Here is a 27,761-nt window from a genome sequence, read left to right as displayed (position 1 = left end):
AGAATCCAACTCGAATCTCTGGATACAGAGAACCGATAAGTACTTTCGCTGATTTGGTCAATTGACACGCGATCACATACATTAATACAAACATTCTTGTCAAAAATATATATATTTTTATTATCAGAGAAGCATGATTTTACTGTTACGCCATCGGATACATATAATTTATGACTTGGGAATGGTGCTCGATTATGGTCGCTGATGTGAAGGGATAAACATGAAAGTATTCAAATGAACAAATCATATACAGCTAAATAAGTATACCTTATTTTATTTTTATTTATATATATTCATGCCATATGATTTAAATGATCATTTAAATGGAGATAAGTATGTTTCCAAACCCAAAAAATATGAAAATTCGAAACGTTTGAGAAAATATATCTTCCCGTTGTATGATGAATGACTTATATGCTACCTCTATTCTGTTAATCTTGTCCGTTTGTCGTTTCGTCCGCGTTCAATCTCGTAAACTAGTGTCCGGAAAAATTCGGACGAGGCACCGAAGTATCAGATAGTAGAACTGTTGAGAAAGTGAACTAAATTTAATCTGTGACACCCATGTGAATCTCTCTCTCCGGTCCGAGGATGAAATGTTCATTGAGTTGATGGCAACGAGAAACATACTTATCTCAAATGAATACAATCAAAAACATAAATGAGTGAGAATGTCCACTGACATATTGCCGATGCTATACCAAATTTTTAGGAATCTATAACTGAATTATATATATATTTATATATATATAAAAAATCAATATGTGACATTACAAAATAAATACAATCAGAATCCTTCTTGGAACTGACGAGATTCCAATTTTGCTATTAAAAGTTCTAATTCTCTTCTGGCTTCACACTGAGGGAAATTTCCCATGTCGTAGTAATTTGGAGCAATCTTCACTAACCTAAAATAAAGCCAACTTCAATAAAAATAAACTGAAAAGGAAAAAAAAACAGGTAACAGTAAATCTTACCAATCTGCTTTAATGTCTGTCACTGTTCGAATGTAATTTTTTGTAGTGAGCACAAATTCATTATAGATGACCCAATCTGGCTTATGATCCAGACATGTAGATGGATGAAGCTGAACTACTTGATTGTCCTTAATTGTTAAATAATGTCCCGTCCTTTCCAGATGTGCAGCCTAATGGTCAAATGTAATTCTATTATATTAAACGGGAAAAAATGTACAATTAATTACAATTAAATCCTGCTATAATTACCTGCATGAAGAAGCCTGCTACTAAAGCTTTCCTGATGTTGATGTAATAGTCTTTGCTCGAAAAATCTGTAGACGTTCGCCGTAGGTTGAAGCGATCCATGATGCGATAAAGTTGTTGTCTGACGTTATCTGCACTCTTCAGGGAACGATAGTTGACGAAGTTATCGTAACACCACTGAGGATCTTCGTGATCTGATTAAGTCAAATTATTTTATAAACAACACAAAGAAACTATATTTTATTCACAAGAGAAAATTTACTAATAATTAGTAATACTATACTTACTCTGTTTGAAGGCGTGATATACGTTCAGGAGCGTCAGGTGGTCTCCGTCTATGTGGGCAAATCTCATCTTTGCATCATCCGCTGCTTTCTTTGCCTCATTTGGTCGAACAAAGCACTGTGGAACTAAAGAGTGTTGGAAGGGGGGCCACAAAAATAGTAACCCCACATCCACTGGGCTTAGTCAACTACATTAAACCCAAGGGGATGGCTATTCTTAAAATCTCCAGGAATGTCCAGCACAAAAAATAAATTTTTACTAGAAATACTGGACATTATAAGTTCGCGTTACTAATTATTTAACTTTACTACTTTTTAAATTATTTAAGTCGTTAATGCTTTTAAAAATTACTTTATTTAAACTTTACATTAAATTTCAATTTTCTTATTAAAAACGTTAATCTTTAGTCTTTAATTAATTACAATTACGATAATTTTGACTAATTTCTAAGAAACATTAAAGAAAAGAGACAGAATTACACAATAAAAGAAATTTGATGAAATCTGATGAAATTTTGACATATCCACTTTAAGATTTTTCAAATTACTCATTAAACAAAACTTATTTCTAAAAACCTACAGATTTATTTACTTTAATTTTAGATAGTTTTACATCTGATACTTTACTGAAAAATCCACTTTTAGAAACTACTCTCAGTAAATACAAAGAATTTTGGAGTTCCTAGAAAATATATAGATTTCGTTAAAATTCACAATGATCAGATCAGTATTTGTGACATTTTCCAAGAATAGATAGAACTAAATTTGTAACAAAAAAACAACACTAGTGTCTACAAATCATTTCATACAGTTTTTCTATTATTTGCAGTACGAGGTTAATAAGGAATCAAACACGATTTATACGGAGATTACCGACAACTTATTAATGGGTAATTTTTCTACTTTAATCTGTCTACATGACAATCATTTCTTGAAAAGTACTAAACAGCATTAAAAATAAAAAAGTTATTTCAACAATGCTAATTATGAAATTTTGAATATCAAGAAAATTTAAAACAATTCCAAAATAAAATTTGTGAAATGCAAAAATTTTATGGCACATGTTCATTACCAAACCCTTAGTATTCTAGAATGTTGTAAAAACATTGTAGCACCACAAATAATAATTATAGCCAGTTTTAACTACTAAAATCAGATTAAAGAACTCTAAGATAACATTTATGGAGCTTAGTCTGTTTTGAAATTATATAACAGTCTTTGATGTTTGCTATCTTCTTTTTTCATTTTATCAGGAAGTTTTCATATTTTATCATCAACAGCCAGACAGCTGGTAACAGCCGTCTGCTTTGAAAACAGCAATCATTACATTATTATTTTAACCATAGAAAAAAAAGCATTTTTTTAATGACTTTATAAAATAATAGTGTGCTCATAGATGAAATGAAAGATTGATTTGACTTATGTATATTTATGTCCTGAAAGTCCTCTGAAGAAAATTTATATTCCTGCAGTGAATTTTTCTATCTTGTATTTTAAAACAAAATTATTTGGAATTATATTATACGTGAAAGAATTGGCTGCAATTTGATCATTGACTGACATGTAAGCTAGATCAATCAAAAGGCACTATTACAGTGCCTTGTTTACATTAAGTGACAACTTACTTGAAACAGATTATAACAAATCACAGATCTTGTCATTGTTTCTTCAAATGAACTAAAATTAATTTGAAATTTATTCTCTATTTATACTCAATCTATTTTTAACATAATTTTCAACATTCATAGTAACTGTGGAATAATAGATGAAGGCCATCAAAATACAGATAATTTAAGCCTAATATTGAAGTACTTGAAATTTATTCTTTGCTTTCATTTAGCAGAAAATAAGACTTCATATTCTTCCAGATGCTTTTAAACCGTTTATTATTTTATTTATGAAAAATTTATACACATTTTTTTCTCTCACTAATTCTTTAACCTAAACCTAACCTTACAGATTATTAGTTTACCTAATAATTGAAGAAAAAAGTGCCAACAATTTAAATTACTGTACTATGAGCAAATAATGATTGAAAAGTAATTATCATCAATTGAAATGTTAAAATGGAATGACAAAGTGATAATAGAGAGGTTGCAGCCAACTTAAAACTTCCAGTATGGAATTCAAACATCAGACGTGTACTGTGCTTGCCATACAAGTAACACACACTGCGCTACACATTTAAGTCATGCAATGCATCATGAGATTTGTCGTAAAATGGCAGATGCACTCAAGAACGACGGTGACCAGCAAAGATAAGTAAACAAATTAAACTATTTTAAAATATCTACAGGATAATAAACACTAAATAATTATTGTGGACTTTAATTAGCATTGACCATACAATATAGTAGTAGGAAAATTTCAAGACACTTTGCCTGTTCTCATGACATACCTGCATTGAGAGAAGTGTTGGCTAAGTCTGTACAGAGATGAGAATGAAACCAGCTTTGAAAATTATTTCTAGAAATTTAGAAAATCATGCTGTTGATGGTAGATGCCATGAAAGAACAAACCTGCTTCTTCAGTATTATGATAGAATTTCTATAGCTGTGTTCATAAAATAGCTTATTTGCAAGTGATGTGAAGTGTCCATAATTGAATACTTAAATGATTTCTGGATTAAAATCATTATTTTTTACGCTGTTATTCATAAATGTTTAAATAATCATTATTTTAATAAAATTATCCATAATTTTAACCCAAACCACAGAATGCAAAAGTTTAGGCTGAACTTCGATTTTCCATGCTCGACATTCCAAATGCCATTGTCAAACTTCTAGGCTTCCAAGATGGCAGTGCTAGACATTCAAAGTTCAGGTCTTTGAAATAAAAATTTTGGCCATAACCTAACATCTGGGTTCCATCAGCTGCATGCTGCTACTGACAGCATTAAAAGAATGTTTAAAAGTGAATATTTTCTTCAGCAATAGGCTTAACTATAACCAAAATCTAACATCAATAGGCAAAGTTTTTATTGGAACATTCTAATTTTGATAACAATGACTAACAGCAACAACTTCTATACTTACAATAAATAGATTTTACTGTACTTTAAATTTTAAGTAAAAGCAATATTTCATCTATCCCAACTTCCATTAATTAATTTATATAACCTCATAATAATGATTTAAATACCAGAATCATATACAAATTCAATTTAAAAATTGCTTTTCAACAATAATGTTTGATGATAGCTTCCTACAAATTTGTCAAAATTGCATCAAATTTCATTATGTGATAATAGAAATTTTAATAAAATTTATTATTAAATCCATACCTGACAGCATAGCTGTTATAGAAAGAACTTCATTGGAACAATTGTAATCACATGACGCAATCAGCATTTTTGCTAACTGCGGATCTAGTGGAAATTCTGCCATGACAGAACCAAGTTCAGTCAGTTCACCTGAATCATCCAGCGCACCCAAATAATTTAATAATTCTAAAGCCCTCATTAATGTTTCTGGAGCTGAAAAACAAAAGCATAGTCTTTTAAAACACGATCATCATTGGAAACAAAATACACTAAAAATGATGACAATAAATACCTGGAGGATCCATAAAATCAAAATGTACAAGATCATCGATTCCCAATTTTTTTAACTGTAAAACTACTGATCCCAGATTAGATCGAAGAATTTCTGGATACGTCTGTTCTTGCATTTCTGTCTTATAGGCTCTTTCCGTGTAGAGTCTGAAACATTTTCCTGGTCTTGTACGACCGGCTCTACCTGCTCTCTGTTGAGAACTAGCTTTACTTATTGGGGAAACTAATAAAGATTCTACACGAATTCTAGGGTTATATACCTAAAAAAAATAATTATACGTAAGTTTTTGATATAACAATCCAATTACAAAAATGAAATCAGAGTAAGCTTACTTTTTGCTTAGAGAAGCCAGGATCTATCACAAACACAACTCCGTCTATTGTTAATGATGTTTCTGCAATATTGGTGGACACGACAACTTTCCTACCAATGGCTCCATTTGGTTTACTTGGCGGCGGTGGTTCAAATATTCGCTGTTGTAAATTAGGTGGTAATGTTGAATATAAAGGAATGCATTTTAGTTCTCCTACTTCTGGACCAATGTTATCTACTTCACGTTTAATTCGTTTGCAAGCTTCTTCTATTTCCTATAAAAAAAAAATATAATAGTAGTCTTGAAAAATTTAATAATCACATTTTTACAATAAAATATTTCTACAGGATTCATTTATTAAAATCACTTTACACTACATAAACTGATGATAACCAAATAACATTAAGTGTTACTAAGATTGCAATTAACCCTTTACATTAATGACGAGTTTGAAGTAAGCATTATTATTTGCTTTCCATTATTAATCTTTTTTTTTGCATTTTCAATATATTATTTTTGGTGTTTCTATTTGCTGTTTTATCTATAATCATTAAAAACTGTCAGGGTTCCAACAGTTTTTACTAAGGTGAAGAGAATCCCATGATATAAATAAGCTGAGAACCACTGATCTAAGGTATCTATTTAGATATCTATCTTTAGTCAAATTATAAAAGGAAAGAATTTCAGATTTTTGTAAAAAACCAGAACTGATTATCTATAGTATCTTTCTGCTGGATTGAGCTATATTATAACCCCCTTGTTAAACATTTCATTTCTTCCAGTATATGGACCGTTGGGTTGTCTTCCCCAATAAATTTCAAAGTTGTGTCCATAGTATATATGGGAGTCAACTATCAAAAATTCTGATGTTGTATTTATTTAGTTTACTCAGTATGTACTGATGAAAGCTGCATCTCCTCTCCATAATTTCTCCAATTTTTTGTCTACAATACAGTATTCATCAGATATAAAAAATTGTCAAAAAAATGTATAAGATTGCAAACTGCATCCAATTTTATTTGTTTAAACTCTATCTTACTTGTTTTTTGTCATCAGATCCAAGGTTATTTATTAAAAACTTAAACCTTTTCTCAGATATCACAGTTCTCACTATTTCTAATCCATGTCATCTGTTGTTCACAGTTCATTGTTGCAGCCATTAAATTTTTTACAACCAGCTAAATACAGAATCGCCATTAATAATTTTATTTCACCAAGCCTGTTAAATTGTCATCCCTTTCTCTATCATAGTTTGATTGCTCATTTGTAAAATTTTATGAATATGAAATTTATGAATAAATTTCAACATTCTATTATAGATTTTGCAGTTACAGCTTATCAATAGGACCAAGTAGATGAGTAATAATATTTTTTTCCCCTTGTCTTTCCAGTCAGAAATAGCACAATTTCATTCCAGAGGGTCAAATAATAATCAGTACATATAGAATAAAAGCGACTAAAGATATAGATAAAAAAGATATAGCAAGTGACTACTGTAGATGTATCAATGCAGGAAATATTCATGAAAACACTTCCATGAATAATTAAGGCAATGATGTTTTCTTTTGGCCCGAATGTAACCTTAAATTAATATTTAATAGAAGGCTTTCAACTGAGCCATTACAGATTACAAATCAAACAGGGCTACAAATCAAACATCTATAAACTTATTCCAATCTTATCATAGATAACTTTTTATTTTTCTTCTATTTTGTTCTGAAGAAAATAGATCTAATAAATACAACTTGAAATATTGTATCACATAAATTAAAAATTACATTCATAAGGAATAAAAATGTTTTCTTTACACAAGATATTTCTGACATACTTATTACAATAATTCTAATTGTCTTAGGGCAAAAAAAAAACATAAAACATACATAAACTGACACAAACTGGAACTGTATACTAAACAAATTATCTTTGATGAATACTATATATATTGTATTCATAAAAACTGTATAAACAAATAGTCTTTAATGTTCAAATGTTTGAACATTAAACATTATTTGTTCATTATATGCTGGAATTCACATTTAGATGTTAGTTTTTTGTTTACAAATAAAACACAATTAAAATATAAGAAAACATACTTTCAACTGATTAATGCTGATTTTTAATTAAGTTGAATACATGGATACAACACAACAAATAAAGAATACTTAAGTATCAAATAAGAAAATAAAATGAACAGCAACAAATCTTACCTTTTAATTTATAAAAATACAAAAATTCTTCTAATTTTTATATTTTTATAAATTAATTACTCTTACTATAAATAATACTTATAATCTAAGAAAACACATTCATTTCTCTTTGGTGTTCTTTTTTTACTATTTTATCATCAAAATTTCTTTACATACCTCTTGACCAGTTAAAAATAGTAATATATCTCCTTCCGATTCTTCACACATATGAATTTGTATAACTGTTCTAATTGCTGCTTCTAAATAATCCCGTTCAGGCTCTGGTGTATAAAAAATTTCCACAGGATGGGTTCGACCAGGAACGGTCATAAGAGGAGCATCATCAAAATAATGCTGCAAGAAAAAGTAAAATTCATACGTAGAACCATTTTTTAAAAACAAAAGAATGGCGTTATTTATTTATTAATATTATTTTATTTAATGCCTTTAATTCAAATTAAACAGAATTTTAATTTTAAACTCTAATTTTTATTTATATAAAAAATTACTTTTTAAAAAAAATAATTCAAATGAAAAACAATTTGGCCATTAAAAGTATGTATCACTGGAGGAAATATCTCTGAAATTTAAACATTCAAAAATAATTAAGAACAGTGGTAGTTATTATTCTTGGCCAAAGCGTAACCTTTCAATAAATAGATAAGGAAAGGTTTAAAGATAGGCCTACTGTTGCATATAATTAAAAAATAATAATAATAAAGCGTACATAAAACATTAACTCAATTACCTGAAACTTTCCAGCATCTAATGTTGCACTCATCACAACAATTTTCATATCAGACCTTTGGTTGATTACTTGTTTCAAAACACCCATCAATATATCAGTAGCCAAAGTTCTTTCATGAGCTTCATCCAATAATACTACTCCATAAGCTTCTAATAAAGGATCACTCATTGCTTCTCTCAACAACATACCATCAGTCATGTATCTGTTAAATAAGATTACACAGTATGTAAGTTTACATACTTAAATCAAAAATAGGTAATAGAATGAAATATATTTTAAATAAATTACTTTAGAATAGTTTTAGATGATGAACAATCTTCAAATCGAATACTGTAACCAACTTCCTGTCCAAGCATTACATCCATTTCTTCTGCTACTCGAGCAGCAACACTCATTGCTGCTACTCTTCGAGGTTGTGTACATGCCACACTTTTTTTTACACCTCTTTCTCTCAAAAATTCTACACACCATTGGGGTATCTGAAAAATAGTAAGTTTTATAAATTTTTTATATTACTAAAAAATTAAATTGATTTTAATTTCCTAACACTTAATTATAACTACAGATAAATTAATACATTTATGGGAAAACAATAAAAACACAGTTCAAAAAACAATGCTAACACCCACTACTTAGAACCCTTAGCTCACCTTAACTCATGTATTATTTGTTAGCATCTAACTTCAGATGGCTTTATGGATGAGCACAAAAGGTGGCAGTCCACCATTATGGAAACCCATGATAAAGTCTGGTTAGGTTAAAAATCCCAAGAATTTTTCAGGAGGTGATCTATCTAGATGTGTGTGGGTGAGCCAAACATATCTGGACAGATTACTCCCTATACAAATGTCCCTCACTATCCAGCCATCTCATTATGATCCTGGACAAAGCTCTCTTAGTGTTTATAGAGAAGTTTATATATATAAAGGATCACTCATTCTCTCAACAACAAAGCCTCCAACCCCAATAACTTCCTAAGCCTACATTGCCAACTCCAAATATTGGAACCTTGAATAAGTTCTCGCTGTTTTTTCGTAAAAATTAATGCTTTATTTAAAAAAAGTCATACAAAACATGTTACTGAAAGTATTGTCCATCACTAGCCACTACTTTCTCCCATCGTTCTGGCAGCATTTGAATTCCACGTCGGAAAAATGATACGTCTTTTGAGGCTATCCAAGAATCAACCCAATTTTTGGCATCTTCATAAGAATGGAAGTGCTGCTCAGCCAGGCCATGTGTCATCGATCGGAACAAGTGATAATCGGAAGGGGCAATGTCTGGTGAATACGGCGGGTGGGGTAGGACTTCCCATTTAAGTGTTTCCAAGTAGGTTTTCACCAGTTGTGCAACATGTGGCCGAGCATTGTCATGTTGCAAAATCACTTTGTCATGTCTCTGCTCGTACAATGGCCGTTTTTCTTTTAATGCTTGGCTCAAACACATCAATTGTAGTCGATAGCGATCTCCTGTGATGGTTTCATTCGGTTTGAGCAGCTCATAATAAACTACACCTAGCTGATCCCACCAAATGCAGAGCAGAAGCTTTGAGCCATGGATATTCGGCTTTGCCGATGATGTTGATGCATGGCCAGGCTTACCCCATGATTTTCTACGCTTAGGATTATCGTAGTGAATCCACTTTTCATCCCCAGTCACGATACGATGCAGAAAACCTTTCCTTTTCTGCCGTTGAAGCAGCTGTTCACATGTGAAAAGACGCCGTTCGACGTCTCTCGGCTTCAACTCGTACGGCACCCAATGTCCTTGCTTTTGAATCATTCCTAATCCTTTCAAACGTTTTGAAACTGTTGTATGATCAACTCCTAATGATTCTGCAAGTTCAGCTAGCGTCTGACATGAGTCTTCATGAAGTAATGCCTCCAATTCCTCGTCTTCAAACTTTTTCGGTGCGCCAGAACGTTTTTTATCTTCAATGTCAAAATCATTATTTTTGAAGCGTCTAAACCAATCTCTGCATGTTGTTTCCGACAGAGCATGGTCACCGTAAGTCTCAACAAGAATTCTGTATGCTTCAGCTGCAGATTTTTTTTGAATAAAATAGTGCAATAAAATTCCCCGCAAATACTCTTTTTTTGGCACAAAATGCGACATTTTTAACACCACGAGAAAAAAGTTGTTAACACTTCGGCGAAATGACATATACTGATTTTCAAGGTCGCTTATTGTACTTCCTTACAGATGCGTCACCATCTAAAAATACACGCACACAGTTCTAGTAACGCCCCCTGCTGTAAAACAGCGAGAACTTATTCAAGGTCCCAATAGGTACTTATTGTTCAATCATTCTGAACAAATCTCCTATGGTGAGAATTTCTATAATTTACTTACAACACCAACTTCCTACAAAGATTAAGAAAGATTATATAACAAAATATTCAATATCATGCTAGTCTAAGATATATTCAAGTAATTTTTATTATTGAAAATTATTCATTCAGCAAATAACTGCAATACTTACTAAATAAATTTATTAGAATCATTTACTAAAATATGCGATTCAAACAGCAAAAATCTGAGTTTTAACGTTAAATAATGTCAATAGACATAATTAAAATCGTGATCAAAAAGATTAATATATAATCTTGATGATAATTTTCACTCACAATTATAATACTGAGTGACTAATATACACAGATAAGATATCAAGGAACTAAAAACAAAATTACGAAATTCGTGATTTATACGATTTTTATAATTATTGCCTAGGCCCTAGATATACTTTACTAATGTATAATCTATATAACTTACTAAACACTGAGATTTATAATAGCAAATACTTACTTGCGTTGTCTTTCCTGAACCAGTTTCGCCAACTAATACCAAGATTCGATTCTTTGTCAATAATTCAAAAAATTTATCTTTATATTCCCATACGGGTAATGTTATACGCTTTTTAAAATGTTCAAAGTATCGTGGTGTATGTGGCAATCCAGTTAGAGTATTAATTTTCAACTGAAATAATAATAATAATCATGATTATTTAAAGAATTTAGTTATTTAATAATAATACAGAATAAAAACTGTTAGGTATTAATTTTCTTAAATAAATAACTTACACCCTCACATGCACACGTGCATAGCCTTTAATTAACACAATTAATTGATTCCTTGATGCTACTGAGCATATTAAATTTACATTAATCAAACACAGTGGTAACTCAATATTCAACTGAATAATCACAACCGCTAGAGCAAATTTTCAATTAATAACAAATACTTTTATTTTGTCACCCGTAAAAAGTATTTTATGATAAAAATGGTAACTAATTCAGAAAAAAATTAAATTTTAGAGCTGCCTATCTTCATCAGACAAAAATTATACTTGATCCATTTTACTTAATGCATACAGAATATAATCATTACGTCAGTGACACACTAAAATTTGTTGTAATTTTATGAGTTGTTATTCATCAATTTCTTCCTGAAATTTTTCATCAACAACAGCTTTTGGGTGCCTCATATGTTTTGTATCCTCCAGTTCAAAACTTCCCAAACAAAACTTTCAAAACCACATTTGACATGCCCAACATTTAGGAGCATCTTTCCCACACATGACAAGTATTTTTTACTGTTTGTATAGCATATCCTTTATGAAACTTAAGTATACAAAATGCATTTTATTTGTGAACATTTTGATTTGATTTCACACAAACAAAATGTGAAATAAAGTTTTAAGCTTCTAAACAAAGAATACAATATCACATGTGTTAAATTTCAAAATTAACATAACTACAGAACTACATTGGAAATCACCTAAATCATCCTATGCAAGAAAACAGTAAATTCACAGACACCTGTATTTGCTGAGAAAAACATATCTATGTTAAGTAAAGATCGCTGTTAAAGCACTATTAATTTAAACTTGGTCGTGTATATAAAGAGATTTTCACAATTTCATGTGTTAATCAAATCATGCATTAAGCAAGGGATACCTGTATACACATACACACATTTACTCATGCACAAACTCATTCAAACTCACTTATTCACATATTTGATTTGGTAACAAAGATACAAGTTAAAGTAGCATATTTCTTTTGAATTGTTTTCAATTAAACAATTATTAAGGAGTTAAACACTTGGTCATAAAATTCAGATTTTTATTTAGGATTAAGTGTATGATCTGATTAATATTCAAAATTATTAAATTTCTACTATTAGTTCACACTCTCCCTATATATATATATATATTATATATTATATCTTGTTCAAATTTTCAATCATTAATAAAATACTTTTTATTCATCCACTCAAGTTCAAATACATTTTTTTAAACTTGTAGTGGATGACACTTGATGCTAATACAGTTTTTTCAAATATTAATTCATTAATTAAATTTAATTATTGGTTAATATTACCTGTGGTATCAAAGATGGCAACGGGGAATTTTTTCCCTAGATACTAGACGGAAACGGGAAAATTTTTTCCCCTGCGTTCGAGATGGCTGCGTTTCCGGTAATCTCGAAGTAGAATACCAAGTGATCTAAATGTTAGGGGCGTACCCGTACTATCTGTCGCATTATGCAAATTAATAAATTTCCCCGTCGCCATGTATCTAGAAAAAAATTTCCCCGTTGCCATCTTCGATACCACGGGTTACATTAACCTAATTATTAATACTTTAAATAGAGTTTTAGCAGTTCGTAATAAAAATTGAAATCAACAGGCAGTAGCTCAATCGGTAAAATGCAAAGATTTCAGTATTTTTCACATCAAGGTAAAGAATGCGAGTTCAATTCTTGCGAAAATCAATAATTTTTTGATAAATTTTTGAAAACTTTTCCTTTGAGTAAACGTTTTATCCAAATAATTTTCGAGAGTAAGTTAGCAGTTGTGGCTTAGTGGTTAGAATGAAGGATTTTTCTCAAAAAATAAAATTGAAAAAATTTTATGCTTTGGGTTCAATTCCAACTTCTCTTTCTATTTTGCCACTTAATATTGTGATTCTGTCACATGTATATACATATTTAAATCTTCAACCAAAAACCTAATAATCGGTGCAAGTCCAATTAAATTTCATGGCAAACGTTTTCGGACACCTCACTGTGACCTTTCTCAAGCCTTCTTGTCTTCTTAAAATGATTTTCGAACAATCGAACTCTTATTTCCGCTACGCACGTGCCAACCGAATAAATTGAAAAATTGAAAAACTCAAATTCAAACCGTTCGACTATCTTCCGTAGAATTCCAAACAAATAAAGCTTCAACCGAAAACACTAATCTTTTGCTATTTACAAATTCCTAAACTGCTCCACCCTTCCTCTAAAAAGCGATCACGGAAGCAGTTCTATGTCGATGCCATACGCTGCAAATTTTACAAACTTCAAAGAAATGCTCCTCCATTCCTTCAATAAAAAGATCTTCAGCCACTTTCCTTTCTTTTACTCCGTCCCGTCTTTATGCAGTAGGGCCTGTCAAGCCATCGATAACTTCATCTCATCCTTTGCATTTATGGGCTGTGATGTTTGGAAGGCCTTATAAATCTCCATTTGTTCCAACCATCGAATTTGATTAGCATGCTTAGTGGTAGCCAGTAGCTTCGCGGCGTTGAAGTCTGGGATGATTTCCGGATCGGATGCATAAATCGATAATGAGGTGGTAGCGCTCCCGTATGCAATGTCCTTCTGGTGCTCCTTTCATCTTACTTCCACCGCTCTTTTGGTGGATCCAATGTATACTAATTCCTTATTGCATCTATTATTCGTTAGTGGGATAGCGTATACCCCAGGAAGTTTGTCCCTATTTGGTCTATCCTTATCATTCCGTAGTAGTTGCAGCATAGACGGGCATCTCCTGTACACTATGTCAAACCCTTGTCTTTTTGCAATTTTTCTATATAAAGGTGCCAAGATCGGGTTGTACGAAAGGGGTACGATATTATTCGCTGTTTTTTCATTATTCCCATTATCCGGTGGAACAGGACTGGTGCCATTTACATAATTCCTAACTAGTTGCTGTACCAATCTGCTGTACCCGTGCTCTTGTGCCACCTCCTGCAAGTATACCAATTCATTCCGTAATGCCTCCTGGGTGGTGCTGTGGGTGTGCGCCCTTTTAACCAGGGACCTGAATGCAGCCATCTTATACCCAAACGGGTTACAAGAGTCCGCTGGTATGTAACTTGAGCTGCCTGCTGCCTTCCTGTATATCGTTGTGTTTATCCCGTTTTTTGCTATTTGAATGCCTATGTCCAGAAAGTGCACTGCCTTATTACTATGCTGTTCCATTTCGTACCCCTTTCGTACGACCCAATCTTGGCACCTTTATATAGAAAAATTGCAAAAAGACAAGGGTTTGACATAGTGTACAGGAGATGCCCGTCTATGCTGCAACTACTACGGAATGATAAGGATAGACCAAATAGGGACAAACTTCCTGGGGTATACGCTATCCCACTAACGAATAATAGATGCAATAAGGAATTAGTATACATTGGATCCACCAAAAGAGCGGTGGAAGTAAGATGAAAGGAGCACCAGAAGGACATTGCATACGGGAGCGCTACCACCTCATTATCGATTTATGCATCCGATCCGGAAATCATCCCAGACTTCAACGCCGCGAAGCTACTGGCTACCACTAAGCATGCTAATCAAATTCGATGGTTGGAACAAATGGAGATTTATAAGGCCTTCCAAACATCACAGCCCATAAATGCAAAGGATGAGATGAAGTTATCGATGGCTTGACAGGCCCTACTGCATAAAGACGGGACGGAGTAAAAGAAAGGAAAGTGGCTGAAGATCTTTTTATTGAAGGAATGGAGGAGCATTTCTTTGAAGTTTGTAAAATTTGCAGCGTATGGCATCGACATAGAACTGCTTCCGTGATCGCTTTTTAGAGGAAGGGTGGAGCAGTTTAGGAATTTGTAAATAGCAAAAGATTAGTGTTTTCGGTTGAAGCTTTATTTGTTTGGAATTCTACGGAAGATAGTCGAACGGTTTGAATTTGAGTTTTCTGATTTTTCAATTTATTCGGTTGGCACGTGTGTAGCGGAAATAAGAGTTCGATTGTTCGAAAATCATTTTAAGAAGACAAGATGGCTTGAGAAAGGTCACAGTGAGGTGTCCGAAAACGTTTGCCATGAAATTTAATTGGACTTGCACCAGTTATTAGGTTTTTGGTTGAAGATTTATTTATAATCCGGTGTTTTTAGAAGTTTATTAGTATATACATATTTATATTAATTGTAATTATTTAATAAAAAGTAACTAAAATAAAATTTTTCTTTATTGACCTAAGTAGGAATTGACTTTAAAAAAATTTTTTTTTTATATATATTACTTGTTTTCTGATGACAATTTCACTGAAACCAAATTAAACTTATAAATACCTGAATAGGTGTTACTACAGGACTAGCAGTTGGTAGTTGTATGACTTTTTCATTCTTTCCAGCTTTATCTCCTGGTTTTTTAATATCTTTTTCATCTTTTACTGTTTTCTTATCATCTTTGGTCAGCTTTTTTAAATCATCTTTATTCTGAGCTTTCAAATCTTCTTTCTTACGCTTAAGTTCATCATAATTATCACTGCCAATTTTTCTACAGAAAGAAAAACTATTGGTTTTATATAAGTAATATTTAACATTAGAGCTAAAGTTTTCATATTCAATCTTATCATCATTTATCAAATAACTTACAAATAAGTAGTTAAAAAACTATGTTGAATAAACCTTAAAAGAAAAAATGGAAACCAAAAAATACAGCAAACAATATTAAAAGGATAGGAATCATTACAGAAATTTTGTTTAAGAGAAATCAAAACAGAGAAAAAAGATTAAATAAAATTGAGAGGTGGGATAATTTTTATTTACAGTTATATTTAGTTAATCATATTATTTGCCATACCATTTTTATTAACCTAAGTTTTGGAGATTCTGTTAAATTCTTACATACAACCTCAAACATTCCTTACTTTTGTTTTCTTTGCTATTTGTTTTAAGAAGTTTGTTTCTAGTAGAAATTAGTTTTTTGAGATTAAGATTCAAAGCTTCTTTATGCAAACAGCACAAGAAAACAATACTATTCAATCTCAATACTTGCCAGCTTATTATCCATAATCACGCTGATGTTTTTATGGAATGTAACTCCATTACATCAAAATTTATAAATAATTATTTAATAAATAAATAAAAATTTGTGAAATACAAATGCATATAAAAAAATGATTAAAGATGATAAATTGTGCTTTTTGCTGTATTTATCACTTGCAAAATCTCAGTAGATATTGAAATTGATTATTGGTTTTCTTCTACTAGGTTGTTTTTTTCTCTCTTAATCTCACAATGATGAAACACAAAATTTCAGTAACAGAATTTGATGAATTCTTCTCAATCTCATACACAGAATATGGGTTTATCATTAACCTATACTTAATTTTTATGATAAAGTATTAAGTTATTCAGACTCAATTTTCTGTTGCATAACCGCTACCATACATTAATTAAAGTATTGATAAAATATCTAAATAAATCAGTTAAAATGTTTCATATTTATTAAAACATTTTACTATTTAGCTAAAAAATAATTTACACCCTTATTAAGTAAATTAAATTCTGCATACCCCGAGGCAGTTTTAATTAATCAATCTCCAGATTAAATATTTACATACAAATGAAACATGATAAAAAAATACAAAGAGAGGATCTGAACCATTTAAGATGTCATGTATTACTTCAGAATTTTATTAAAAAAAATACTGTTTTATATAATATAGTCAGATGTAGAGGTATGTCAGAGAAGTTTTGATAAAATTTTACACTAAAATGAGCATTTTCTGTTCGACAAGGAAGAATAATTCTGTAGTAATTAAGTTATTAATATGCTAATAGAATAATATTAAAAAGTTTACCATTATATTTTTTGTAACTCGATAATCTCTGTAATAAGCATTTGCTTAATACATTCAATAAAGTTGTTGTTATTACATTTATTTATTTAGAGTTTTGTACAGGAAATTATACATAATAAAATTAAATTACACATTAACATGTAACCCAATTTGAAAAAATATTTTAATAGTTCTAACATTTAATATTAAAATTTTAGAACTTAAAATATTCATTTAACAAAAATATTTATTTAATACTAGCTGACCCGGCCACGCGTTGTTGTGGCTCAAAATGTATCTTTTATAAATGTGTAACACTTCCCCGTGGGGGGAATTTCAAAAAATTCCTTCTTAGTGTACAGTACATTCGGAGCCAGGATGTACATTAATTTGTACCTTTTAATAAAACTGAACTGAACTGAAACTGTACAGTACATTCTCTTGACATACCCTATTAAAACACAATCAAAAACGCATTTAAAATAGTATAATAAAAGCAGAGTTCTTCACAGTAAGCCTTAATCCTGTCCCTCTCCCCGCTGGGAATATCGAAAAATTCCTTTTTAGTGTATATTCTGTTGACGTACCCTATTAAAACGCAATTAAAAATGCAAAAAACCACATGTAAAATAGTATAAATAGAAGCCAAGTTCTTCACAGTAAGCCATAATCCTGTCCATCTCACCCCCCAGGGGGGAATTTCGACATGTATATTATATAAAAACACGTGTGTATTTGAATGCAACGTCGTGTCAAAATTTCAAAGGAATCGGTAGGAACAAACAAACATTATATTTTATTTATATAGATAGATAGAAAATGATCTGCTTTAGTCCATTCTCACAGAGAAGCATAATGCCTCACAGAAAAGCAAACTTAGATCGTCGGAAGTTAGCGCCATCTGTTGGACATAAAAGCCTTAATCCATATATAAATATATTTTTGAAAGGGGGGAAATGGTGGTCTTTACATGTGCCAGAAACCTTCGCGGGAGTGTATTAAACAACTTCCCGAAGTTTCATGGCAATCGGATAAATGGTGTGGTAGTGCATGAAGGACAAACACACACACACAGACATACATTCATTTTTATATATATATGATAACAGAATCATTTAATGCAACTGTAAGTGGACTGAATTTTTAATGACCGTTATAGACATTAATGAGAGCAGAGGAATTCTAAATAATTACTGAAACTGCATCCTGTTCTGAATATCTTTTACTTTCAAATTTAATATGGATGTAAACTTTCGTAATTTTCGTTCGTCCGATGGCTATTTTATGTTTAATAATTTGAAGACAGTTCGCTCAAACACGAGATCACCATTTTTAATTCTGTGTTTAAGACAATACAGTTTCGGCGACCGACCTTTCCTTAGAGGCTACTAGCCGCCGTAATCGCTAAAAAAGTCTTTTTTAAAACACAAATTTTCCAATTAAAAATATAAATTTTTAAAAAATAGGAATTGGTGACATACGAACATCTTGTTTAATCCATCTAACCTTCTTGGGAAGTTTTCAGCTTTATATCCACTAAGTAGTAAGCGCTGGAAAATGTAGATGCTGGAAAACCCCCTCTGGTGACGATATTTTACATTTTCTTTCGTAATTTCGTTCGTCCGATGGCTATTTTATGTTTAATAATTTGAAGACAGTTCGCTCAAACAGAGATCACCATTTTTAATTCCGTGTTTAAGACAATACAGTTTCGGCGACCGACCTTTCCTTAGAGGCTACTAGCCGCCGTAATCGCTAAAAAAGTCTTTTTTAAAACACAAATTTTCCAATTAAAAATATAAATTTTTAAAAAATAGGAATTGGTGACATACGAACATCTTGTTTAATCCATCTAACCTTCTTGGGAAGTTTTCAGCTTTATATCCACTAAGTAGTAAGCGCTGGAAAATGTAGATGCTGGAAAACCCCCTCTGGTGACGATATTTTACATTTTCTTTCGTAATTTCGTTCGTCCGATGGCTATTTTATGTTTAATAATTTGAAGACAGTTCGCTCAATACAGACGATCACGAAATTACGAAAGAAAATGTAAAATATCGTCACCAGAGGGGGTTTCCAGCATCTACATTTTCCAGCGCTTACTACTTAGTGGATATAAAGCTGAAAACTTCCCAAGAAGGTTAGATGGATTAAACAAGATGTTCGTATGTCACCAATTCCTATTTTTTAAAAATTTATATTTTTAATTGGAAAATTTGTGTTTTAAAAAAGATTTTTTTAGCGATTACGGCGGCTAGTAGCCTCTAAGGAAAGGTCGGTCGCCGAAACTGTATTGTCTTAAACACGGAATTAAAAATGGTGATCTCTGTTTGAGCGAACTGTCTTCAAATTATTAAACATAAAAATAGCCATCGGACGAACGAAATTACGAAAGAAAATGTAAAATATCGTCACCAGAGGGAGGTTTTCCAGCATCTACATTTTCCAGCGCTTACTACTTAGTGGATATAAAGCTGAAAACTTCCCAAGAAGGTTAGATGGATTAAACAAGATGTTCGTATGTCACCAATTCCTATTTTTTAAAAATTTATATTTTTAATTGGAAAATTTGTGTTTTAAAAAAGACTTTTTTAGCGATTACGGCGGCTAGTAGCCTCTAAGGAAAGGTCGGTCGCCGAAACTGTATTGTCTTAAACACGGAATTAAAAATGGTGATCTCTGTTTGAGCGAACTGTCTTCAAATTATTAAACATAAAATAGCCATCGGACGAACGAAATTACGAAAGAAAATGTAAAATATCGTCACCAGAGGGGGTTTTCCAGCATCTACATTTTCCAGCGCTTACTACTTAGTGGATATAAAGCTGAAAACTTCCCAAGAAGGTTAGATGGATTAAACAAGATGTTCGTATGTCACCAATTCCTATTTTTTAAAAATTTATATTTTTAATTGGAAAATTTGTGTTTTAAAAAAGACTTTTTTAGCGATTACGGCGGCTAGTAGCCTCTAAGGAAAGGTCGGTCGCCGAAACTGTATTGTCTTAAACACGGAATTAAAAATGGTGATCTCTGTTTGAGCGAACTGTCTTCAAATTATTAAACATAAAAATAGCCATCGGACGAACGAAATTACGAAAGAAAATGTAAAATATCGTCACCAGAGGGAGGTTTTCCAGCATCTACATTTTCCAGCGCTTACTACTTAGTGGATATAAAGCTGAAAACTTCCCAAGAAGGTTAGATGGATTAAACAAGATGTTCGTATGTCACCAATTCCTATTTTTTAAAAATTTATATTTTTAATTGGAAAATTTGTGTTTTAAAAAAGACTTTTTTAGCGATTACGGCGGCTAGTAGCCTCTAAGGAAAGGTCGGTCGCCGAAACTGTATTGTCTTAAACACGGAATTAAAAATGGTGATCTCTGTTTGAGCGAACTGTCTTCAAATTATTAAACATAAAATAGCCATCGGACGAACGAAATTACGAAAGAAAATGTAAAATATCGTCACCAGAGGGGGTTTTCCAGCATCTACATTTTCCAGCGCTTACTACTTAGTGGATATAAAGCTGAAAACTTCCCAAGAAGGTTAGATGGATTAAACAAGATGTTCGTATGTCACCAATTCCTATTTTTTAAAAATTTATATTTTTAATTGGAAAATTTGTGTTTTAAAAAAGACTTTTTTAGCGATTACGGCGGCTAGTAGCCTCTAAGGAAAGGTCGGTCGCCGAAACTGTATTGTCTTAAACACGGAATTAAAAATGGTGATCTCTGTTTGAGCGATATCTTTTACTTTCAAATTTAATATGGATGTAACTATTTTCTTTAAGTCATTTTTAGCTGGTTGATCAATCCACTAATTATTTCCTTTATCTAAATTCAAATATTTTATTCTATTTAACAGAATATCACTAAACACACATTTCTATAAAATAAATACACAAATATTTAATGTTCTAACCTTTTTTGTATTTTCTTCCTGAAGAGGGCCGATAAAATAGTAGCCGAAAACGTATATTCAATAGTAAATATTCTATAATTTTAACTAAATACAACTTTTTTCTATTTGACCAGATTTTATCAAACTGCTTATCCAGACATTGGTTACTGCTAACAGTAAATATGTTGAGAACTATTAAAACATGTAATGCAACAACCTGCAATGTTAACATTGCAGGTTGTTGCATTACACGTATATGTATATATACATACTCTTAATGACATGAAAATGATACTCGGACTATGACTAATCAAATAATCAACCTGAATTTATCATCAGGCTAAGATTCAGTTTATTAAATATATAAATGCTCAAAAATTTGGATTAAAGGTAGCTGATTAAATTGTCACACCAACTTGGGACAAATAAAAACCCCTTGTTCTCCATTGCTCTTAGCCCCAGCAGGATATGTATGTATAATCATAGATAAAACAAAAGTCCAAATCATATTACTAATCAATCAAGGCTAGTTGTCACGGTGATCAGTATAGCTATTAACTTTAGATTAACTAGATTGATAACTATAACTGATACACTAATCAAAACCTGAAATAGATCTTGTGTAAGATTTAAAATGTTAAATTTACTTTAATTACTGGGATAAACAAGGGTTTGATTGGTGCGCTAAGTTACAGTATGGCTACATTTTCTAGATTAATTGGTCTGAAAGTAAAGATTGGACTTTTTCTTTCAAAACATTCCAAATTAATAAATTTGACTATTATTATTATTATTAAATTTAGAACAATATGGCAACTTAATCACTTACTTTTAGTTCAAATTATATAGAATTTATATATTTAGATAGCCAAAACACACCTCAATAAAATCTAGCTTGATTGTCTAGTTATATGATTCAGACTTGCTTTCTTACATATTCATTACTGTATATAACACTCAATGCCATGCTAATCCACAGTTCTATTCAGTTTAAAAAAATATTTATTGTTAAACTGATTGGACAAAATATTTAATCAAGAGATTGACCAACTAAAACTGCCTCGGGGAAAGCAGAGATTACATCTAATAACACACTAAATAAATAAAAGTTTGAATAGAAAAGGAAGAAATTACTATTTTATTGCACTTATTTCTTGTGAAAGAAATCAGCCATTTCAATTGCTTTCTGAATTTTTTTTTTGTTTCAAGTTATCACTTTTGACTATAGAAACCAATATAGAAGTTGCAGCTATTTAGCTCTTAACTTCAACAATTAGATAGAGCTGCCATCACTACAACTTTAATTATAAAATTTATGTTATCTCTAGAGACAAATTTGCAAATTATCTTACATTTAGTCCATAATATCTATAGCAACATAAAATTGGCTTACAGCTGTTTAAGTTAGTAAGTTTCCAAATGTGATATGATCAAGAATTACACAAAAGCTGTATTTCTAGAGTAGATAAACAATGATACTAAGATTAATTATCTCATAGAAACATTACAATTTGGGCTAATATTCCACAAACAAAAATTATTATTTTAACAATTTATTTATTTATTTTTATGTAAATAAATTAACAGTTTTTTTTATCAGCATAATAAAATTTTTAAGAATTTGTATCAAAATGTAAACATATTTGAGAAAATTTTTTTTAAGAAACTCAAAGTATTAAAAATTTGATTAAATTCATATAATACAGTTGAAGAATACAAGTAATTGTAAATATTCATTATAATCTTGATATTTTTGAATTAGCACTCAATTTTAAAAACCTTATTATGTATTCATGCAAACTTTACATATTTTCATCTTACAGTACATTCTTTTGTACCTAAAATTTGAAAAAATAAGATGCATCCTATAAGATTATTTGTTTCTAATGAAAAATGTGATGTGTCCATTACAACGGTGCATCCTTTAAGGCAAAAAATACAATTTTTATGCAAATAACAACACACATCATCACAAAAATCATAACTACTTATCAATGCAAACATTAGCAGCATAATTCAATAAATTATGAATCAAACAAATAAATAGAATATGAATAATAATGTTTACTAATTATTTCAAATTTCCAGATTCATTTCTTCATCTAAGCCAGGGGTTTCAAACCTTTTTCACATTAACCTCTTAAAAAACCCCCTTATCTGTGTGTGTGTGTGTGTGTGTGTGTGTGTGTACTGTACAAACACACTACAACAATATTCTCCAACTGTACCAGAAAACTGGAACTGTATATGCAGCTAAGAATTACATCTCAATGCAAAATTATATAAAGAATTTTTTCTGAAAATTTTGCATTGAGGTATAATTCTTAGCTACATACACTATAAACATTTGTTTTTAAAAATGTATGTATTTGGAAAGTTTTGAAAATGATACTTAAAAATTATTGAAAATATTTTCACTGATTGCATTTACTAAATAATTAAACAATATTAAAATATTACATATGAATGTACAATAAACAGGTACATTTCTGTATGCAAACAGTACATCAGTGAGCCACAATGTACTGTTTGCATACTGTGAACTATGATGTACGACAATGTGTTCAGAGATTCACCAAAGAACTCATCAGTGCAGCAACTGATGCACATTATATTCACTGGGCTGTGGCTATTGTGAGCTCTGATAAAGCAATATGAGCACCTCCATGGTTTTATTAACACTATTTTTACTACTCATCTATATTAACCTAAAGTTATTTTGACAAAGTAAATCTGAAAATGCCAATATACCACCACTTTTTCTACCATCTTATTAGGTTGTCAGACATTCTCGTAAGTTATTAAATCATTCACTGGTTCATCAGTTAGGACTGAGATTGATGATTACTGGAATGAAGTCTACATCTAAGCTGCTCGTTGACCCTTCCACTGACTCACTAATGTTTTACTCAATGCCAAAAAGATTAACAAAAATCCAGGCTAATCCACCAAAACACCTAGATTAAGTGCAGAAAACTCATGTGACAATAATCAGTAGAAATAATGTAATGTTTATTATTTGATCAACAAGCAAGTATATTCCATTATATGTACATATTTTTATAGATACAAAAAAATTACCAATGTTGTAAAACAGTTACAAAGTTTTCCATAACAAAAAATACCAATAAAATTCCAAACTCAAGTTCCAAATAAATAAATAAGTTTCCAAATAAATTCCAACTCAAGTTTGAAATATAATATCTATTAACAAAATACATCTACATCATCATGTTTTTTTGTGTGTCAGAAAGCTCTAGTTTGTCATATTAAGCAATTCAATCTTACATCAAGTAAGATGATTATTCTTTTCATTAGTATTTTTTTCTTTTTTGGAAATTTTACTATGAGGAAATTGCACTTTATAATCTCAACAAGATGATAACATGACTGAAGAGTACATAATGTTCAGAAAAATAACCTGTCAACAGTAATTCTGCTTTTGCAGTCTTCTAGTAATTCTCTTTTTTTAAAAACAATCCTACTTTATTAAACTTTTCATACTTTCAAAACATTTTTTATGATCCAAGAGCATATTTTTATTTAAATTTTTAAACTGAACATTGAAGCTGGGTCAAACTGGTCAAATTTTTATCACTGTCTTGGCACAATCAGTCTAAATACAGAGTTGCAGTCTCTCTGAAACACTGAGTCATATTTCATTTTTACTTAAGTTATTTCATCTATTTTTCAAAATATATAATTTCCCTATCAAATCAGAAAGTGAACAAACCAGTTTAACAACTTTCAGCAATAGCAGATAACTCTATAATTACTGTATTAAATCAGAGGCTTGCTATATTTTTTGAACTGTTCATTTGACAAATTTATCACTTAATCACATGCAGTTAATTCTAAACTCTTTCAAATATAAAGTACAGAATGTGGACTTTGGAAACATTTTACTTAACATTCAATACATATTATTTTATACCAGTTGTATTGCATTCCTGTTTTTTTATCTAATAAAAACAAAAACACCTTAAGTATTAATATAATAATATATATTTAAATTTTACATAAACACAGCAATTTTCAGAGTAAAAAACTATTCTCAAAGAAAAGAGATTAAAATATTAGGAAAAATTTCCTATTCTGAATAGCAGCATTTACATAAAACTTGATTATATTCATTACAACGAGGAAGATAAAATGCTTATTATATAATATTTCAAACATGTTTAAAAATAAAAAAAAACATTAAATAAATTTCTCTTAAACGTTTCAATATGTCACTATGAATAGAGGCATTAATTTCCAATATATCGCAACTAATTTTATTTTCACAATGTTCAAAGAGTAAATACTTTATTTTCTAAGAAACTGAATAATTCATCTTTGAAAGTGTATTATTATTGTAAAGCTACAAAACTCAAAATGAATTTTTTCAAAAATAATATCCTTAAACCAACTTTGTTATGTTTCTCATTTTTACACTACAAAATACTTTTAAGATACATGAAGCCTTATTGGAACTCCTCCAATGGTAATTTGATTCTGCAAATTTTTATTTGACACATTATTACCACATTCCTAAAGAAATTCAAGACTACAAAAGTATTTGATTACTTTCAAAACAATCTTGCAATATCTTTTGGGTTAATGTTACCTTAGGTAGCCAAGATGGCGGCTTGTCTGTAGTTCCAGCAAGGAAACAGTGGGACGCACATTCTAACCTTACCTATTCTAATAATTTGGTTGCTAATAATTATGGTAATTTATTATAATAGGTTAGGTTAGAACGTGCATCCCACTGTTTCCTTGCTGGAACTAGAGACGAGCCGCCATCTTGGCTACCTACAGTAACATTAACCATAGTTTGGTTTGTGCTACCATGCAACTAACGAAAATACCTGGAGAGACAGTCCAAGACTCCAAATTACCCTGAAACTGAAAACTGATAAACTGAAAAACAAAAAGATTCAGTTTCGAATTGTTTCTGCTAAGCTCCACAGCATCTGAAAATTGTGACAAACTGCGTAACTTATCAAATTTAATCTATCCAAACAAAAGCATTTCCAACACCATGTTTCTATTTACCATTAATACTAAACTTTCCCTCTATTGCTGGCCATACTGTTTTAAAATCATATCTTTATACCTTTTATCAGTTTAATTATATAAAACTTTTTATTTTTTTAATTCTAGAAATAGGGTTGGATGCCTATTGCCGATCACTTCCAGTAATCAAGCACGTAAGCCAAAATTAGACGAGCCATCTTCACAGGAAGCATAAGAAGAATCCATTCTCAATGACATGTAAGAACAACAGGTTGTCTCAGTCACAGTGATGGAGAAAATTATTGCACAACACTCCTGGTAGTCTATCACATAGTGAGGCATTGTCAGGTCCTCTAGAAAATAATGAGACCACCATGTTTCAGATGCACATTTTCTATAAAATGCCATTATTGACCTCACTTATCCTTTCAGTCATCACACTTGTGGGGATCTCAATGAAGGAAAACCAAGTTTTCAACCATCATAAACAATAGTGCAACTCACTGATTGACTACTAGGTGAACAGCCAATAATTATATTATTTTTTTATAATGTAAACAAAGATCTCATAAAAAGAAGTCTCTTTTTTTCATGGAAAGTATGGAACAAACTTAATTTTCATATATAAAGTTTGCTTTTGGCATTAAAATACATATCAAAATTCAAAACAGCTTTAAACAGTCAACTACTGGTGCCATCATCCTAAACTAAATGTGCTCATATTTTCTTGTTTTTCATTTTATAAACAAACCTCACAAAGCAAAAAGAGCAAAACCAAGTTAACGCAAAGAGGCAACAAGTTCGACATTTCCAGTTTGCCGACGAACAGACATCACCAGCACAACACTTCGTATTACAGAAATCACAATCGAAATGCCAAACAAACAAGACATTTTCAAGTTTGCTTTTGGGCAAGATCCCGCCAAGCAGAAAAGGTGTCAGTTCCGGTCATATTTTCGGGTAAAATGGCATCTTTATTGTATTTATTAAACTTCACTTGCAGAAAAATTAACTTGGTGTATTACTTAAAAATAATTACCAAACATACCCAACACACATTTGTGTCTAGTAATTAATACTGGTTATTACCACCAATATACATGCATTTTCCACAAATAAACAATTTCAATTTATAATAAAATGTAATATTAAAAGTAAATGAGAATAGAACCCGAATTCTAATTGCTTATTTTCAATTTTTCATCATTTAAACCAATCACAATTAAGCACAAAGGAAGATAATTGCACTTAATCCACTTAATGATATTTAGCAGGCGAAATAAGCACCTTGTGCTTATTGCGCCACATGCTGCTTTCATTCGAATCGATTAAAACGTAATTATATAATGTAAAAACTCGTCGTGCGCTTACAGAACGGATATAATAACGATTTAACCTTCGAATTAACGCATTTTTAAAGGAAATTTATACCAATCGTACGTATTTATTCGTCTATACACGTAAAGCCGAATGCGCCATTAACGAGAGGCGTAAAATTAAACTTTCGCTTACCTTTTTCTGGCATTTGGTTGCACTCCGATATCGATTCTAGTATGTCTCTGCGACATTTCCTTTCACTTAGACGTTAAATTAATTAAAATTATACCGTTTATTTAAAATAATTACGTGTTTCTTTACGGGCTTTGTTCCTACACAAAAATGGCCACCAGAAACAGACGTAAAAGAGTAATAGCGC

The 27,761-nt window shown here is 31.0% G+C and overlaps 1 protein-coding gene across 2 annotated transcripts; it reads right to left on the bottom strand.

The window, feature by feature from the left end:
• Window positions 1-93: 93 nt before the first annotated feature.
• Window positions 94-27,761, bottom strand: Dhx15 (DEAH-box helicase 15). 2 transcript variants are annotated; one of them, XM_067281935.1, is made up of 13 exons: window positions 27,578-27,761; window positions 15,666-15,888; window positions 11,114-11,284; window positions 8,597-8,787; window positions 8,309-8,510; window positions 7,738-7,914; window positions 5,394-5,648; window positions 5,062-5,320; window positions 4,791-4,982; window positions 1,511-1,633; window positions 1,227-1,417; window positions 978-1,147; window positions 94-908 (listed from the first exon to the last, which is right to left on the bottom strand). In XM_067281935.1, exons 1-13 carry the CDS (start codon window positions 27,631-27,633, stop codon window positions 788-790), a joined length of 2,331 nt encoding a protein of 776 aa, XP_067138036.1. In that variant the 5' UTR covers window positions 27,634-27,761; the 3' UTR covers window positions 94-787. The 2 variants fall into 2 exon arrangements, with proteins under 2 accessions (XP_067138036.1, XP_067138037.1); XM_067281936.1 differs by having other exon boundaries at window positions 15,666-15,873.

This window comes from Centruroides vittatus, unplaced genomic scaffold, assembly GCF_030686945.1.
Source record: "Centruroides vittatus isolate TY-2023 unplaced genomic scaffold, ASM3068694v2 contig_928, whole genome shotgun sequence".
In the NCBI taxonomy this organism is placed as follows: Eukaryota; Metazoa; Arthropoda; class Arachnida; order Scorpiones; family Buthidae; genus Centruroides; species Centruroides vittatus.
The sequence above is the reverse complement of the archived record's forward strand: the minus strand, read 5'-3'. Positions and strand labels throughout refer to the sequence as shown.